The sequence below is a fragment of the Genypterus blacodes genome, unplaced genomic scaffold (assembly GCF_046128005.1).
Source record: "Genypterus blacodes isolate CSIRO-AG114 ecotype Tasmania unplaced genomic scaffold, CSIRO-AGI_Gbla_v1 ptg000017l_1, whole genome shotgun sequence".
NCBI lineage: Eukaryota > Metazoa > Chordata > Actinopteri > Ophidiiformes > Ophidiidae > Genypterus > Genypterus blacodes.
The window spans coordinates 2,862,223-2,881,792 of record NW_027466831.1 but is presented as its reverse complement, the minus strand read 5'-3'; the positions used below and the strand labels follow the sequence as shown (position 1 = coordinate 2,881,792).

At 44.5% G+C, this 19,570-nt stretch overlaps 1 protein-coding gene across 1 annotated transcript in view; it reads left to right on the top strand.

Annotated features, from left to right (window-relative positions):
- The window catches only part of kif5ab (kinesin family member 5A, b), a 38,247-nt gene that overhangs the window by 2,427 nt on the left and 16,250 nt on the right, over nt 1-19,570 (top strand). Inside the window, exons 2-11 of the mRNA XM_076141012.1 lie at nt 12,052-12,139; nt 13,421-13,494; nt 13,884-13,988; nt 14,272-14,320; nt 15,171-15,226; nt 15,441-15,528; nt 15,792-15,916; nt 16,806-16,910; nt 17,838-17,986; nt 19,155-19,303. Of these exons, the coding sequence (XP_075997127.1) occupies nt 12,052-12,139; nt 13,421-13,494; nt 13,884-13,988; nt 14,272-14,320; nt 15,171-15,226; nt 15,441-15,528; nt 15,792-15,916; nt 16,806-16,910; nt 17,838-17,986; nt 19,155-19,303 (988 nt within the window). The remainder of the gene's footprint in view (nt 1-12,051; nt 12,140-13,420; nt 13,495-13,883; nt 13,989-14,271; nt 14,321-15,170; nt 15,227-15,440; nt 15,529-15,791; nt 15,917-16,805; nt 16,911-17,837; nt 17,987-19,154; nt 19,304-19,570) is intronic.

Here is a 19,570-nt window from a genome sequence, read left to right as displayed (position 1 = left end):
CGAAGGAGGTCTGGAGAGATTAAAGGAGAAATAATGAAATTTGGTCATGTTTCTGTGCAGCGAATGGACCAAGGAACATTTTTCTGCTGAAAAAATTCCTGAGTCTGGTTGGATTGGAATTTCATCTGACTTGGATTCAAACTTGGATCTGGAGGATCTGAAGTTAACGCCCCAGTTCCTTGGACATTGGCTGCACGTCCTTCTAGCATCACCTTCAATTTGCTCACCAACATTACAGCTGCTGGACTGGTGAAACATATCTGTTGCTGTACATTAAACTAAATCAATTGCAAAAATCCACAATACACAGTCAATGTTGTAACTACATTTGTAGTTCTAGTCGAGAAGAAATTTGTCTCTAATGCAGTTGGCAAATGGGGATTACATATACATGCATGGAATTAATAGGATTCTGTTGTCAAGGGAATATACACAAATCCTCTGCTTAATCGGCTTAACGGATGAAGTACGACAGGTGATGAAATGCATGCACGGAACATTTCCCCCCCGATTCAAAGATGGAGCATTTACATGCATGAGTAAAGTTGATTGACATTTGTGTAATCTAGGTCTATGATTCAGGCTGCACTTTATTGCTGCTTAAGCGCAATCTGATTATGGCATTTCGCTGACATTTGAAGGAAAGGGAGGCAGTGGCTCAGTGGGTAGAGCTTCTGCTTGGGAACCGGAGGGTTGCCGGTTCGAGCCCCTGCCGAGGTGCCCGTGAGCAAGGCACCGAACCCTCAATTGCTCCCCCCTCTGCGAAGGGTGGTAACTGTAATGTAAGTCGCTTTGGATAAAAGCATCTGCCAAATGATCGTAATGAAATGAATAATGAAATAATGAAATGAAATCAATACATATAGACTCAGAATCAAAGCTTACACGTGCGTGTCATTGATTTTATAGACTGGACTGTGTATGGAGTCAAGGTTTGGTCATTTTACACACTGACCACTGCCATCATAGGAGATTGATCTCACACCCACACAGTCACGGTATGGAAGAATAATTCAAGTCTTATAGTTCAAGGTGTGATGCTTTGTGTTGCAACGGTGTGGTGCAGTAAGCATGTGAAAAAACAGAAAGGACTTTTGCTTCATAAGGACATCTGCAAGAGCACAAAGCAGAATCACCAATTAAAATGAAGCAAGTGAATAGAAAGTCAGGGTTTCCACTATTTCCTGGAAGAACTTTGAGAGGAATTGGTTCAGAGTCTTTTAAATAGTAGCTTATAGAACAGTTGTGACCTGTGTGTCATGAAAATGACTGAGATCACTAATAGCCTTATTGTTTTTAGTTTCCATCCCACATTGAAAGCCACCTGTGGAGTCCTGCAGGGTCTATGACAGTAATAACCGTCCTCACCCTGCTCTGCCCTTTAGGCTTGGCCTTTGTGTTTGCTCCGTGGTGGACTGACACAGCTGTCTGGAGTATTTCGCTGTCTGCAATGATCTGCACGTCACAGGGCCAGATTGCTCCTCCTTATCTTTTGGCAGGCGAAGAATTGCCTAGATGAATCACGCTTCAGGACTATGAATAAATAAATGAGCTTGGCCAACTCAGTGGAATATTCCCGTGCTCAGAGGAAATGACGCGTAGATATCAAACACTAGTGCCACGTGTGCATAAGAAAGGGTTATTATAGATGGATTGTGTGCATATGAGGCATATCAATGACTGTATCTGATAACCGATTATGATGTAGAGGGTTGTAAACTGCATTTTAAGACCTATAACCTCTTCACTCCTTCATTGTTTGTTATGTTTTCCTCTCAAGCTGCAAGAACATTAAGAAACTAACCCGCATTCGGGGGGAAATATAATTTAACGGTTCATTTGCCTGTCGTCGTTACAAACTCTGGCGATTATTTAAAGCAGCGTGGTTGAGCTGAGTTTAACTGCAGGGGGTAAAGGATGTTGACATGACCTTTTTTTATCACAAATTAGTATTTCCCTACTGGGCGAAATGCTAATGTAGAATTCAGCGATGATGGCTTGGATTGGACGGCAGGACAGTAGATCTCGGAAATCAGGAGTCCTTTATTACTGTGGGCCATTACTTGCCAAGATAAGAGGTGTATTTTAATGAGCCTGGATGCTGAAGCAACCCCAAACTCATTTAGTTGTCTTACTGAGGCCAAAAAGCAGAAACAGGAAGAATCTCTATTGCCGCTTCTATTTGTCACTCGAACCATCAGCCATTACTGTGTCAGTGTTATCCTGTTATAAAACTAGTATTATAAAATTGCTCTCTTTCTTTGCCCTGATGCCATCTGTGACCATGAAAGATAGTGAGGAGGAGGAGGAGGAGGAGGAGGAGGAGGAACAGGAGCGGGAAGGAGGCTGTAATGTGTGCATTGAAATTGGTCCGTCCGCCTCTGTTTGCGAGTTCAGTTAACATTATAGAAATATTGATTCTCCATTTTCTGCTCACCATTTGTCACCTATGGCTCTTTGCTCTTTCGTGTGTTTGCTCAGCAGACAAAACCTCCCATGTTAACGGCAGGGAATTGACCATGTTTATATTTATTTTCTTCAAGGAAGATTAGAAACAGCGCGGTGTGAACATCTCCATCAAAGCTCATGGCCTTGCCAATTACGTTAAACTATGTCACCCTATATTCAGATGAGATCTATGAAAATGAAAGGAGATCGTATACGCTGTGCCAATGTTGCAGCAAATAGGCAACTCATTGTATAGACCTTGAATTGATCTTTTAACAGCAACCTTGCTTGCTTCATAAGGCGTCTGTGAGACGTTCGCATGGTCTCTGATGGAACAGCAGCTCCTCTCCTGTCATGCTTGGCTGAGAGCTCATTCTTCTCCTCGCCATTTCTTGATTACACGCCAAGGTAGCAAATAGGGGGAGAAACAGCTGCTGCCGAAACAAACTGTTAACAGAGCATGTCAGGCACCACGTGATGCCATCTACCTGTCTTCTACCATTTTGTTATTTATTCTTATACTGTTTATAGCTGTATCTCCTTGAGGATATTTTTCGGCAAATTCTATCAGAAATGGAGGTACGAAGTGCCCCCTTTTTAGTGCTCTAATTCTATCACTGCTGTGCAGGCACCCAATCCAATTAGACACAGTAATGGGATTGTGGCGAAGGGTCAAGATCTGCACTCATTTCTTCTGTTGGATGCCACCATCAGTGTCAGAGCAGCTGCCATTAAGTCTCTCTAGAGACAGAGCAAACCTCATCTTCATCCCTCTCTCTCTCTTTCTCTCTCTCTCTCTCTCTCTCTCTCTCTCTCTCTCTCTCTCTCTCTCTCTCTCTCTCACTATCTCCTCTCCCCAACCCCAATATGTGCTCCATTGTATTTTTCTCTGTCCAGCTATATTTCACGGTGCAATGGATTCGGCTGCTCATTTCCCCATGACTCAGCAGCAGTTTGGGAAGATGGTGGGAGAAGCCGAAATGCCTCGTCTCCCATCTCATTAAGTTTGGGGCGAAGGCGTCTGGAGGGTTTTAATGGTGTCAAATGGCGAGCTGCTGTCATTCAAGAGCCGGAACATTAAGATATCAAGTTACAACGGTGAGGTTTACGGAACAAAGTGTGGGGCAGAGAGCTGAGGGTCTGCATGATGAGAAAAGACTCACTTTAGGGATATTTTCAGGAGTGCCGAGAGAGGAATCAATATTCCAGTCAATTTTACAGTTTACTACAGAGGACCCAATCTACCCATAATTCATATCCAAAAGGGCCGCCACTCTTCCCATAATCTTTTCTCTAGCATTAATATTGCACAGACACCAAGTTAGTCCCCTTCAGCCACTCACTGCAGGATTCCAGCGACGGTCCTTTCAGCTCGTCTTTATTTATACTCAGTGTGCACACATGCCAGAGTTAGATAAGCTTGTGCCAGTTTGTCCACATTGGCTCTCCCATGATGGCACATGCCGACTGTGACTACAGGGCTTTTAGCTCAAGGGGGTGGGACATTAAAGGCAGCATCTTCCTCCCAGTGAGCCACAGCCCTGCCTGCCCTGGATCCTGCCTGATTCACATGTCTGCCCCCTGGCATCTTTAAGCAGGATAACGTGGCGCACATGCTCACACACGTGTGCACATGCCAAGAGCCTGGCGCTATATATGCCTGGTGATATAACAGCGAGGAATCCTGAGGAGAAGAAAAGAGAATCCCTGCCCTTTTGCTTGCCCAGGACGTATTCACATATTGATTACAGCTCAGCTCATTGAATTGTAGTGTGGGAGCACTGACGTCATTGAGGGCGTTGGTTTGTCAATCTGTCTTTGCTGAGCCTGGTTCACTTGACTTTCTCTGATCTCAAGTGTGTTAATTGTTTACTTTTTTTAGGGTTCCAACCCAATTTTACCCAAACAACTTCACATAACAGTGCATGCTTATTTTAACCCTTGCATGACACAGGATTGAGTCCCAATCTTTGCTGCGTGCATCTTGATGTTGATTCTTCTTCATGGTTTCCAGCAGGCATTGATGATCACCACAATTTATTATCTGTGTTTGTAATAAATTCAATTTCATGCAATTTCTTATGCTCATTTCCTAGAAGCCATTACAATCCAACTTAGTCCAGTTAGAGGCATAGAGGGACTCTTTTGAATTAAGGTGTTGGGTTTTGCAGCAGATTGTATTCATTGCTCAGTGCTTCCTCGTAGATGGATTATTTTTCAACAGCCTTTGTGTGTTGATAGAACAGTGTGCTTACTTTGGTTGATGTCTGTGGTTTCCATCTCAGCCTTTTATGGTGTGATTCATTATTCATTCCCTGGCATATGTGGTCATTATCTGAGCACATGCTAATGTTGTGATACAATCCATTCACATATTGGATGTGTAATGTGTCTTCCTCTGGCACTCGTGCTTTTTCAGCATGACTCACGGCGCCAAGCTCTGACTTCGCATGCAAGCTGGGCCGCACATCACAATGACACAAAACTCATCGCAATTTGGCAAAGACCAAGATGTCCACCGCAAACATTGCTGCCATTACCATTTCATTGGAGCGTTTCCGTTCTCCTTATACCAGCTGATACAGTTGGCTTGCAGGTTTATGCACTAATTGAATTACTGGTAGTGAGGGATCGATGGCTCTGTCTCGAGCGATCTTACACAAGGTGGCTTTACTCCCAGACTCTCAGGCAGAGCGGTACATTACACTAAAATCCTTGCGCAATCCTTTCCACACCTAATGCTATAGATACATATTCATCCCGTTTTGACTTGTGACAAATATTCTCTGTTTGATATCTCAATGTCTGTGAGTGTTAATTGGATTCATACACACACAGCGACGATCACTTACACATTGAGAATTATATTTACACTTTGGCAGTATGGACTGTAATGCAAGCTCACTGCCTACATAATTCCATCAGAATTAAATGCCAGATATTGTTTGGCTTTTTTCCTGCTGTGCAGAAGAGATGCTGACTGGTGACAAAGCTGCTGTCAGGAGCAATCTTTTGTCCCGTGTGAATTGCGTTGGACCCGATTTCGTTATACACAGGTCGAGCTGAAAGAAGGCGGCTGTTAGCAGAAATGAAGACATTACATTACATTACATTATGATCATTTAGCAGACGCTTTTATCTAAAGCGACTTCCAATAAGTGCGTTTCAACATAGGTAGATAAAAGAACTTCAGGTCACAAGAAATCGTAACAGAGACACGATTGACAGAGACATCGAGACAGTGACTGTGAGACTGTGAGACTGTAAGCTATTACATATTCACTTTGTCATCAAATATTCCCTTTGAGATGGGAGGTGGCTAATAGCTGCTCTATCAGAATGTGTCAGGTTGTGATCGAACCTTTCTCCTCCAGGCGAAGGTCAGTGATCCCAATTCATGTTACGCAACTCACGTCTTACTGGAGGTTCCTTTCTGTTTCACATTACATTTTGTATGTGTGTGTAATGTGAATGGCAGGGAGTCATGTGATGGCCAGAGGCTGAATCCCATGTGACATCGGGAGCACCCGGTGGAACAACCAATGTGCTGCCCGGATGACGAACAATCTTCGTCATAGCTGACAAAAAATCCACCCCAGGCACCCCAACCCTACCCATCATCCATCTGTATCAACACGCAGCTTGTTTGTGTGTGTGTGTATCATTTTGTATGTCCCTGGCCCTCCTCATGTACTGTATGTATGCATGTTTACTGAGTGAAAACAAAGTCATTTTTCTTTCTGTGTTGATTGTTGTACTTTCTGTATCTGGGCGTGTCTGCCTCTTCATCACTGCTGTAATTCTCAGTTGATTACATGTCAAGGTTTCCATCCTTATCATCAGTCAAGTCACTCTCACTCTCACTCTTTCTCTCTCTCTCTCTCTCTCTCTCTCTCTCTCTCTCTCTCTCTCTCTCTCTCTCTCTCTCTCTTTCTCTCTGCCTCTCCCTCTCCCTCTCCCTCTCTCTGTCTCAATCAGTAAACACAGCCCGGTCTTTCTTTAACTCCTCTCTTCCCCGAATCCCCTTGATAAATTATGCAGAGCGTATTTCTCTTTGATGGGAGACTAATTGCTCCACTTTCCGTGTGAGAATCTATAAACAAGTTGATGCTGCGGGAAAATAAGAGGAAATTATCAGATTAAGTGTCGAAACTTCAGCTCCCCCAGATGATTTAATTAAAATCACTGCAAAAAAGTTCTCATTCGTTCTCAAGACGACAGAAGACATTTTCAAAACAATACAGCTCCCATCACAGCTGTATTGATTCTCAAGCGACGTCGTATATATGAGAGCTTCTTCAAACTGCAGGCGCCATGCCAGCCCATCTATTCATAGACTTGTCAGCAGAGTGAATCAGGAAAGACGATGCAGTTTAGCAATATTGCCTGAATGGAGCTCATATGCAGGTTTCTGAGGAGTTCTTTGCTCTTGAAAGAACGGCTAACGATGGTGTTATCTGGAACTTAAAGCCTGATTAGGATGACGGATGGAGCTGACAGTTGTGCCTCAAGCTCTCTCCTGTCAGTCTCGTGGTATATGTGTGTGTGTGTGTGTGTGTGTGTGTGTGTGTACGTGAGAGTGAGAAATAGGAGTTTTGATGAGGTTGAGAGTGAGGTTGAGAGTGAGATTGACAAAGACAAACACACAAACAGACTGATGGAAAACAGCAACCCTGCACCCCGCTGCCCTGGGTCGGCGCTTACGGAATGATGAACTGTCGATAATAGTGTGGGAGGAGGAGAAACACGTTGCTGAGCTTCCTATGGCCTCCATCAGCTCCGCTTTAAAATATTTACATATATTTCCCAGACTGCGGGAGAATCGATCGGGTATGGAAGGAGAGGGAGGAGGAGGGGAGGTAGAGGAAGAGGAGGAGGAGGAGGAGGAGGAGAGGGTTTTTCTCATCTATCAGTGTGTTCACTTGATTACAGTGGTGAGGAAAATGGTCAATTAATCTAATCAACTGATTAAATGTCCAAAACATTTGAAAATAAATGCCACAGGCGCTGTTGTGGTACCATTATCATTCGTACCTTAGTGGATGTGTCATGTACTACAGACATTCAGGTGTGTGTGAGCGTGTAAGTGTGTGTGTGAGAGAGACTGATGCCCAACGCTCTTAAGTGAAGGGCCTCTTTGGTCCCCGGGGTATTCGCCATTAGAAGCCTGTCTACAAGCAGGCCTTCATCTAAATTCAGCTCATTCCATTCTTCTTCTCTCTCTCCTCTGCCACAGTCTCTCTCTCTCTCTCTCTCTCTCTCTCTCTCACACTTTCTTTCGATTGCTTCTCATGTATTTCGTTCTCTGCCCCGCTCTTTCATTGCTCAGTGTTGATTGCGTTTCACTCGATCATACTTTTTCCCTCTCTTTCTTCTCTCTTCTCCTCTTCCCCTTCGTCCCCTCTCAGTTTGTTCTTTCTTTTTCTTTTTCGTTGGCGTGTGGATCTTCGTCTCCTGGCAGGCAGCAGTTTGCAGGCTGGGCTGGGCTCGTTGGTGGCATACAACGCCGCACGCACTGTACACTCAAAATTGGGTACACACTATAATTGCTGTTATTAAGTCACACACACATGGATAAACACACACACAATCACATGCAAATGCACTCTGGTCCCCACTGTTATGTGTGCTCATGTGCAGATTAAGGTATTTGCAATTATGTCCTTTAATCCAAACAGGAAACAATCTGTTCATGCAGCAATGAGGCGGACAGAACGTCTCCTACATGCTATTATCATGTGTAAGCAGGACAGGAACAGATTTAATGGTACAGCCACTGGAACAAATGACAGGCAAATGGATGTTTTTCATTTAGCTTATATAACTGACTCATTTCATTTCTCCCCCTCCCCCCATTGAAGGCCACAGCATAATTCTCAGGGCTCTCTCTCTCTCTCCCTCCCTGTCTATTATTTAGTTCTTATGCATGTGTGTGTGTGTCTACCATTAAAATGGCATCATTGGAAAAAGAGCCCGACTTAATCAGTTCTGATGGGGAGCTTGTTTGTACCTGCAGCTGTGATTACATCACTTGAGAACAACAGCACTTCCTCTTATGAATACAGAGTTGAATCACATTGTCGTCTGTCTTTTCATGCACAGATAAAAATGGAAAGCCGTGGTTGTTATACAGTGTAATTAGTTCCAATCAACAGCCATTGTTATTATTGTCCAATGCTCCCATACATCCCCTCTTGGGAGAAGCATAAAGTATAGAAGTAGTGCAGTTTTCAGGTTTATGTCTTCTGCACATGCTTTCATAGAGGAAACAGTCTTTCAGCAGGATAAAATATGTAAGGCTCATCTAATCCCAGTGGGTCAATTCTGTATATTGATGTTAGTTTGCTGGTAGGGTTCAGGTTCTAAATAATTCATCTGCTTTCCTTTAATGGTCATGTTTGTGTTTGTGTGTATTGAACCCAAGCACCAGGCAGCATTTCTGCGTTCATCCATAGGATAAATAAACCAATGTAAAGTGATTTGACGCATCAAGATTCGATGTTGAAGTAGGAATGCACCGGTGCTTGACAGCCCTGTAAGTCAGTGAGTTTGTGTCTATAGTGTTGTTCCCTGTGGCTTTAAAAAGGTTAGCAGCCTATATGGAGCTGTAGGAGATGAGTGGCTTATTATCCTGGAGCTCAGACTGCAGATGCATACAGTAATAATGCTTCAGGGCAACATGGCTTTGATGTAAAGGTCAATCAGTGAGTGAAAACTCATTTTCTTCACAGTAGATTATGTATGAAACATTAAATCCTAAAACCTTTTTAAAATAGAAACGAGATTTCATTATTCATCACTCAGGAGATGAATAGTAGCGATGCCAGCTCTTACCTTCAGTGGAGTCATCTTTAGAATTTGGTTAAATCAGACGTTATTGTAAAACTGATCTTAATCCATTTATCGGAGTGACACTCTCTCACATGATGGGACATCTCTGTTATCAAAGAGAGGCAGTCCTGACCCGGACACAACTTGTCTTCATGAGACATTAATACAAATAAAACAGGGAAACATCTCCACTTATCACAGCATCCAGGCCCCTCTGCCCTTTTCTGCTTTATTTATGTTCTTCATGAGTTTATAGTGGAATGATCTATGAGCTGAGGAGTAATCATTCTCCTGACACCGTCTTTAAGACAGTGTGACATGGCATAACTGCAGAGGGTTTATGAGTAACATATTTGCTCAATTTCCTGCTGGCTCATACTGTAAATCTGAAAATGAAAGAGCAATACACTACGACCATAGTGGGAAGGCTTTTATGATTAAATGAACACATGAGTTTGTGATGCATTACCTTCAACACTGTTCGGTACAAGAGTTATAGCAATTGTCTCACCAGTGTGTAGACAATGGAAAACTGCTGGTGTGTGTGATTTAAACGCTCTGTAATCCATCCAGATCAGCAACAATAATCTTTATCATCGGCTGTTAAATGAAATACTGACAAATTAGACAGTCTGCAGTCATATTCTTTACTGCTCTGTGTTTAATGGGGCCAAAAAAACTAAATGAGGTTTATGTTACGTATCTAACTCAAACTGGACTAAATATGCATTATAAGCACCATTTGCACGAGTAAGTGGATTATTACATTTTGTTAAGAATTTGTACAGACAAGAACTCTTAGATCATCAAAGTAGCAGAGCTTGTACAAATTTGTTGATAAATTCAGAGCCTGATATCTAACTAATGCTTTTTACGGGTTAATGCACAGTATAAAAGAAGTTCTCTAGGTTCTCATTGGTCTTTGTTCAAGCTCACTGCATTCTGGACACACCTGACTTGCCCTCATCAGAGCCAAGAAACTTCATTAGGTTGCAGAGAGATACCTGAGCTGGAGCGAGGCCTGCAGGGTCAGAACTTATCAATCGACCTGTGGTATTGCAGCACTAACCCCACAACAATGAAATTTATATCGATCTTCACCTCCGCCTGTGAGCGAGGCAGCAAATAAGCGCATTAGGGCAAAATATCGAAGTGTGAAATGGTTGGCGTGGGGGGTCACACATCTTTCAGTACTTTCATATATTTGGTCAGTCAGTCTGTCTGTGTGTTTCTGCTACACACTGTGTTTCCCCACAGGGATGTGCTGTGCGGGCTCAGCTGTCTCTTCTACTTTCATATCACCGGTGCAGGGAAATGTGCACACCCACACACTCCTAGACACATACACACACTTTGCAGTCAAGGGAGGGGAAGCACCGTGGCAGGGGAGATGGAGAAAGACACTCGCTGTGTTTTATCAAGGAGATGGGAGTGTGTGTCTGTGTGTGCGTGTGTGTGAGACGTCCAACTGGAGAGGTTGACTAAACATCAGGCTGAAATGTCTGCTCAGCTGAATGATTGTTGCTGCCTTATTGTGTGACAGGCAGCCCAAAGCCTGCCCGGTGAATTAAGAAATCCCGCTTTGGCTGTGTGACTGACAGACAGCAGTGGACAGTTTTCCTGATGGCGGCGCTGGTTGGCTGTGTGATTACAGCAATTCGCTGCCTGTTCTGCTGGCTGGCAGCCTGGTTAATTAACACCAGGCCATTAACAAGCCAGTCAGAAAAACAGCCGTGATCGTTCATTCTCTCTTTCCTTGAGTTTTTCATGTTCTTTTCAGGTCATCTGTTTTCTTTTAACCGCCTTGCATTTGCACTCCTTCTTCTACTCCTCCGTCCTTTCTGCTCCAGCACTTCTCTATTCAAGTCCTTGAATGCAGCCTCTAATGGTTTCACTGTAGATGGGATCTCTCTCTCTCTCTCTCTCTCTCTCTCTCTCTCTCTCTCTCTCTCTCCTTCTCGGTCTCTGTCTCTCGGGGTCAAGCAGACTTTCAGACTCAGCTCCGCTCTTTGCTCATCCAGACACCCACATCCTCAACAACACGACAAATGTACAAATATAAACAAGAGAGCACTCTGAGAACCTGTGGTTGAGATTGAAAGATATGTACATTAGAGCTATACGTTGGTCGATTCCCGTTGTCTCAAGTAGAAGACAGTGACTTTACACAGTTGTATCCCAATAAGACACAAGGCTATTTTAAGAAACTGCCCCAAAAAATGAAAAAAATAACAAAATCTGGATTCGGCTGAAAATGGAATCAATTTGCTCAAGGCTCACCGCTCCACAAAATGTAATAAAAAAAAATCAGTCAATCCATCCAATCTGATCCTGCAAACACACTAACAAACATAACATCCTTGGTGGAGGTCATTCACACGTGCACACACACACACACACACACACACACACACACACACACAGACATGCACACTCTGGATAAATGGTGCTGTGGGTCCTTTAAAGTGATATATGCGCTGCTCTGTGAGCTCCCGAGGCTGAACACATACACATGGACGTCGTGTCTATAAAGCATGTTCACGGTGGCCACAGCTAAATATTGACGCGCCAATATATTTTATGAAGGCTTTACTGGTTACATAATGTTTTCGTCATAAACTTGATGTCTGAATTCATTGAATCTCCTTCTGTCACACCGACACACACACACACACACACATGTCAGATTATAACATCCAGGCACAGGGGGAGTGTACGGGGTCGACGGGAACTTGCAGAAGTCTCTAACCGTGTGTGTGTGTTTCTGTGCAGGGGAAGTCCTATGTGTACGATCAGGTGTTCCCCACCAACACCACCCAGGAGCAAGTCTACAATGCCTGCGCCAAGCAGATCGTCAAAGGTGAGTCCCCATGTGGACATTCTGTCTCACTTGTCCAAAGATGCGAAGATGGTGACAGGAAAAGCCCCGATGGGAAGCTGAAACGCTGTGATAATTGCGATATCCCTGGATTCTCCTTATCAGATCTGCTGGATCATGTGGATCGTCTGTTCCGCCGACTCCTGCTGTGGAAGATTAGCACATTGTTACACACAGACAGAGAAGCAATTTCCCTGACATGATGTAGTCACACACACCTACAGGTAAAAGTGTCAGAATGTACAGATTAACAAAGAGCATCGCACAGCAGGAGACGGCGGCATTCTACAGTACAGGCGCAGATCAAACGCATCCGACACCCCCGGGAGTCGATCCCCTGCCTCCCTCTCTTCCTCCTCTCTGCTCCTCCCCGATCTGTCTGCCTCATTTTTGTCGGCAAGGATCTTATTCTTACACCATCTTCAAAGAACGTGCCCCTGTGCCCGACATGAAAAAGGGACAGATTGATTTACCTGGGAAGAGAAAGAAAAAAAAGGCAGGACTAATTGCGGCGTTAGAAGATTTGAGAAACGAGGTCAGCGAGATGAAACGGGAAAAGGTTGACTGAAGGCCGGACCGTAACGACCATCACACCTCCTCTCATTGTTGGTCGTATCTGGCTGTGTCTCCTTATTGTTGTCTCTGCGTATCTGGCGGTCTCTCTCTAACAAACACACACACACATACACACACACACACACACACACACACCTTATCACTCCTCTCATATTGCCCTCTGCTGTGGTCTCTTGTGGAGTGATGATCTTATCTTCCATTGCTACTGCCTTTATTTCCCCTCCAAGGCAGTGAGACGGGTTGCTGAGCTGAGGCGAGCATGACTGGGGCCAGTAGCAAAGCTTAAGGAAGTCAAATAACCTATTGCAGGTAGTTTGTCAGGGTGAGGCGTTTTGCCTTTTTACCACTGGGGTTTATTACTCTGTGCTGGTAATGTAGCGGTCAGCAGTGTGATGCTTTATAACACACACACTCACCGGGGACCAAAAACAAGATTTTTGCTTGGTTTTGATTGCAATCGGAGCAAAGGGGAAACCAATTTGTTTCCACTCAGGCTGCACGACACGCTTTAAACGCTGTAGGTAGACATTGGTCAGCAGCAAACCCGGCTCACACACGGGCGAGAGAGAGAGAGACTGAGAGACTGGTTTTGCTTTCCAGATCAAAGGTCACAGACGCCTTCATGTCTTATCGTCTGTCACAGCTGGTTGACTTGTCCTTCTGCTTTGCTTCCTTCCTGAATTGAAGATGTACTGGGTGGATACAACGGGACCATCTTCGCTTACGGGCAGACATCCTCTGGAAAGACACATACCATGGAGGTACAGTGGTACTAAATTATTCAAACAGTAACCCTCCTGCTGTGGCACACAAACACATACAGACACATACACATCCTTCTCTCCCTCCCTCTCTCTCTCTCTCTACTCCCCCCCCCCCCCCCCCCCCCCGCCCCCCGCCCGCCCCCCCGCCCCATCACTGTCATCACCATCCCAGCGCTCTTTTCTCAGCCTTGCGTGTGAACTAACCTCCTTTGCAACTCTCCACGGGAAATAACCCTGCTCCCTTTCAAGTCAAAAGCCTCTCTGCTCGCTCTTCTTTTACTGTTCAAACTCTCTCCCTTGACCTAATTCAACCCCAAAGTCGGCATTTATCCTCTTCTTCTATTCTCGTGTGTGTTCTTATTTTGCCTCTTTCCACTCTCTCTTAGGGAAACCTTCACGATCCCCAGGGAATGGGCATCATTCCTCGGATCGCAGAGGACATTTTTGAACACATATTTGCCATGGATGAGAATTTAGAGTTCCACATTAAGGTTGGTGTGAAAGTCTAGACATTTTTTATTGTTTTTTTTCTCCCAGTAGTCTTAACTGTACGAGAGCTTAATACCTTACAACGCCCACAGGGGTGAATTCTTCTACAATCAATTTGAAGAAATTGCACAATCAGCATTCGTCCCATACGCCCGATTAATCTGCATCACTGCTATTGTCAGTTTTGTTCGCTCCCTCTCTCTCTCTCCCTCTCGCTCTGTCTCTGTCTCTGCCCTTTATTCCAAATATAAGCAGTCTGGTGCTTTTCTCTTATTCATGTTGCAGGTCTCCTATTTTGAGATCTACATGGACAAAATCCGGGACCTGCTGGACGGTGCGTTCATGAACCATAAACACACACCTAGAATGTGTCACTGCGTACGATTGTGTTCCCTATGAGAACGATAAGGTCAAGGAGCTCAGAATGGTGTGAAAACATGGAGATGGGTGATCACAGAGACACTCGCTGCTTTGAAACCTCATTTTAGACTGTAAAGCTTGTTGATTTTGCACAAACACAGCAGCATTATGGCGTCTGAGGGCCCAGCAACATCACTAACGTTAACGCTGGAGTGGCCCTGATAGAGATCTGAAGGCGGTATCGCTGTGATTACATTTTAAATGGAGCCAGAAACGGTGGCCAAATCCCCGATTGGTATGCAGGGCGGTTCACCGTGGCTGTGGGACATTTCAAAGCTATGAAAAACAAAAGAGAGTAGACAACAAGCGAGATGAATTGAGGCAGAGCAGGGGAACAGCACCCCGAGGAGGTATTTGTGAGAGGAAAGAGGGGTTGTCGGGTGTTAATACACAGCCTTGTACTCTCTCTCACACACACACACACGCGTGTCGTGCGCACAGGATAAAACAACCACCACAATCCAGGGATACTTAATTAAGATTCAATACATGGACTTTGGGTGTGAAGTGATGAACAGCCCTGTGCAAATGTGGGTCAGTGAGGTTCGCTGCTTATTTAGCATTTCATAACCTCTCACTGACTTTGGGGAAACATAGTTAAGTTTCATTAAAGCTCTGAACCTCATGTATTGGCTCGGGGGGGATGTATTCTCTCACAGTATTTACACACATTGATCCTCTGGAAGCTAAACATGTCAGACTTAACTGGGTGATTCTTGGCCGCTATGTGATGATGCCTCTCATGACTTCCCTTCTTACCCTAGTGACCAAAACTAACCTGTCTGTGCACGAAGACAAGTACAGAGTTCCCTTCGTGAAGGTGAGCCATGGAGTTGTTTGACATGTCTCCCCTCTGTCTCTTATACGTATGTTGTATTGCATGTTTGGGAGCACTGATTCAATTTAAAACAGCATGTGTCAGCGTTTCCTGCCTGCAGCCTAACGCGTGTTTGCATCCAGACTTTTGAATTGCTATATGAGGTGCAGTTGTGGGGTTCTTTCAGGTCATGCTTTGGTGTGTTTCTTTGATTAAGGGTTGCACCGAACGCTTTGTCACAAGTCCCGAGGAGGTGATGGATGTGATAGATGAAGGAAAGGCCAACCGTCACGTCGCTGTAACTAGTGAGTCACGCCGCACTTTCCTGCTGTTGATCTGAAACACTCGCTGTGTCAGACGTTTAATGTGAGAATTTGACACAATAAAAGTTTAATTAAAGGAATTATCATGATGCAAAGTGGGAAGTGCACAATGAGGTGCAAAGTGATAAAGATTGTCTGTGTAAACACATTTGTCAGCGTCTCCTCTCCTCTCCTCTCCTCTCCTCTCCTCTCCTCTCCTCTCCTCTCCTCCCCCCTCCTCTCCTCTCCTCTCCTCTCGTCTCTAGACATGAACGAGCACAGTTCCCGCAGTCACAGCATCTTCCTGATAAACATCAAGCAGGAGAATGTGGAGACAGAGCAGAAGCTATGTGGGAAGCTGTACCTTGTCGACCTGGCTGGTAGTGAGAAGGTAAGGGAGATGGAGAATCTTATCGTACACTAGCAGAGCTCTGAACCACTGACTTCTCTTGTCAGTGAGACTCAGCGACCAGAGATCATTGTCCTCATCGGCTGCATCTCCTCAGTGTTTGGCACTACACTGAACATTTCAATGAATCTGTTTCAGATGCTGATAGCGCAGTCTCCGTTTTAGAGTGCTAGACATCTGCATCTGCATCATTGATGCAATGTCAAGAGTTCAGGTTTGCTCATCCTGAGAAATCCATTCAATTCCACTGAATTGGAAACAATGAAAGCTACGAAAATCTCTTTCAAGTCGTAAAGATTCAAAAGACATAAGGACAAAAGCAGGAGAGCCACAAAGAACTAATTGTCTCCCTGTCTCAAGGGCTTTTGGATGAAAGTCTGAGCCGGGAGGCATTATGGTATCCAAAGACAATTTGTCAAGGACACAGACACAGACAGACCATGCATCAGAGACGTAACTGAATGTGACCTTTGGTTTGTGGAAGTGTGTGTCGTATCAATACCAGGACATATAAGTGCTGATGCTGTGTGCGACCCACTGTGATGATGAGGAGGAGGAGGAGGAACAGTGCAGTGCTTTCTCACAGTAAACTTTCCTGTAAAACTTATACCTGTCAGCTGGCTTATGCTTCACTAAAGACAGGATAAGTTGCTCTTGTGCCTAATTAGGCTCCTCATTATTTCACAGTAAACAGTTGTATCCCCTGACAATTCTGAAACAATATGCTATGGTGTTCCTATTAAACCGAAATATCCAGCAAAAATGTGTTTACCCTCCATCTGTTTACGGCAACTCACAAGGCTAATAAAAATACATGATGCCTGTCGGGTAATGAAATCATCCCACTGACAGGATTCTAATGCACTTTCAGGTCAGTAAGACGGGCGCTGAGGGATCAGTGCTGGATGAAGCCAAGAACATCAACAAGTCACTGTCTGCTCTGGGGAACGTCATCTCAGCCCTGGCTGAGGGAACGGTGAGCTGCACAAACCTCACAAAACAACAGATTTAGATCATTAACAAACCTAAATTTTGCAAATTTGAGTCCCGGGCTACAGAGTATTACAGAAGAACATTTGATTAGAAGAACTTTGATGTCCTCAGTGAAGCAATTTGTGTAGTAATGAGCTGCACCAGCAGTCCATAAAGCCGACTAACAGAGAACACTCAGTGCTACGATGACAAAGGATCTTAGTTTGTTTTCTGTCATTTTACTGAATAACGCTACCATGGATAAAAAAAGGGATTTATTCCAGTTCACGTGTTTTAAAACGCAGCGTTACATAATCCACAGTGCTGCTCGTTGGTAACTGCTAACTGTGTCTTATATCCATTTGTGCTCCCATCTCCTCTACTTACACCCAGCCAGCGTGTTCATCCGCTGCACCCATTCTGCCCACCCGTCATAATTAAAACATCCACTCTCTCCTCCTTATATAACTCAAAAGGGGGTTTACTGAATTCCTCATAGAGCTCATGGAAAAAAGCTGCAAGCTGTAAATGCGTTGCAAATCCATGTAGTGACAGCCGGGCTGACATTCACTCTTTATTCATTTGCTTGACACACGTTTCTTTTTGAGAGCTTCCAGGTGGTTGTACATGTGGTTTATCTGAATGTAGCAGGAGGGAGAGAGAGAGAGAGAGAGAGAGAGAGAGAGAGAGAGAGAGAGAGAGAGAGAGAGAGAGAATCACATCCTCTCTTCGTTCCACACTGATGCTCTTTTGCAGCAGGTTGTATTTTTAGTTCCTGGGAAAAGGCACGTGTGTGTGTGTGTGTGTGTGTGTGTGTGTGCGTGCGTAGTGGCGTGACGCTGGTGAACATCTACAACTTCTTGAACATCTTCTCTCTCTCTCCTTTCCTTTATCTCTAATTTCCCCCCCGGTCTGCTCTTTGTCTCTGCAGAAGTCTCACGTTCCGTACCGGGACAGCAAAATGACTCGGATCCTGCAGGACTCGCTGGGTGGGAACTGTCGCACCACCATGTTCATCTGTTGCTCTCCATCCAGCTACAATGATGCAGAGACCAAATCAACACTGATGTTTGGCCAAAGGTAATATGGGCTTCATCCAGCAGCCTGATGCTCCGTGTGGAGCAACACGTCCCCGGTGTTGCTCTGTGTGTCTGCTGAAATGTGTTCAGCTCTGATATACAAACACTACAGCCTCCATGTTTGCCTTTGACCACCTGCAAACAGCCTCAGAGAGGGTTTATGTTGCTAATCTTTAGGCTTAGCTACACCCAGAGTGAGAACGTTTGGTTGCCACGGCAGCTTTACCTTCTATTTCTCGCTTTCTCGGCACAGAGAAATTAACTCAGAGAGATACGGGGGAAAGCCTCATCACCTCTCACGGGCAATTGAAACAGATTCCAGCCGTATGGAATCCTTGGTCCATCTAAATAATTAATGACTGAGAGTATTTGCAGCACGCACAGAGAATATTCCTCTTTTATCTCCTATAGTTTCAGTCAGTGTGGCCATGCAATGACCTCACTCATCTGGCCATTAACATCACTAGGTGCAACATGATCAAACATAATTATATATAAAGTATTTTTGTCACACTTTACGTTGATAGTTCAGAGTTGATATACATAATTTAACATCATGGGACTACAATGCAACACTAATGGTCCACAAGTTTGCAGATTTCAGGTGACAACGTTAAATGCAGACAGCCGAGGTTTAGAGTTAATATTACAAATCAGTATTGTTTGATTATTTGAGTAGAAACAGTGGAATATCCAGAAAAGCTTTTTGTTTCATTATATCTTCTTCGTGAAGCGTGAAATGAAGCTACAGCTGGAGCTCCATGTTTTGGTCGGAGCACGTTGTCATACTTCAGCTCTGTTTGAACGACAGCTTCCTCTATATTCTGGTGCGTATAGAAGAGGTAGAGTCTATTTCTAGATTCTCAGTGGTCTCCCCGGTCACCTTATACATTCCTGTGGGTGCGCCCGTCAATAAAAGCGGTCGACAGAAGCTCGATTTGCATAGCGATTAATGAGATTCAGGCCCATTTTCATTGAGCGATGAGAAACACCCCTTTGTGACACATTCTGTCATCTCCTCCATTCTCTCTCTCTTGCTCTGCTAATTCTGTACAGCTTCCACTCCTCTCAGCCTGTTTTACCCCCTCACACTCTCTCACGCTGTTTACTCCACAGTGCGTATCCTCTTACAACAGCGCTCTCTCTCTTTGACTTTTCCCTCCAATTAGAGCAAAGACCATTAGGAATACCGTCACGGTGAATCTGGAGCTCACGGCAGAGCAGTGGAAGAAGAAGTACGAGAAGGAGAAGGAGAAGAACAGGTCGATGAAGGAGAAGATGCAGAGGCTGGAGGCGGAGCTGAATCGCAGGAGGAATGGTAATCACACCAAAACACTGAACATCACACTGAACGGAGTTGAAGACATTCAAGTTGTAAAGTATTCTGAGCGAGACGTGATGCACACTGTGTTAAAGTTAAACACACAGTATCTCGCACGGTTCACTTCACACAGATCTCTCCCTCTCCTCCTGTCTGTCCCGTACGGATTAAAGGGAATGAATTTTCTACAGGCCCGTAGACGCCATGATGTCTCAGTTCATCTCAGTCCACGTTTCAACTCATTCGAGTTAATCCGAACAGAAT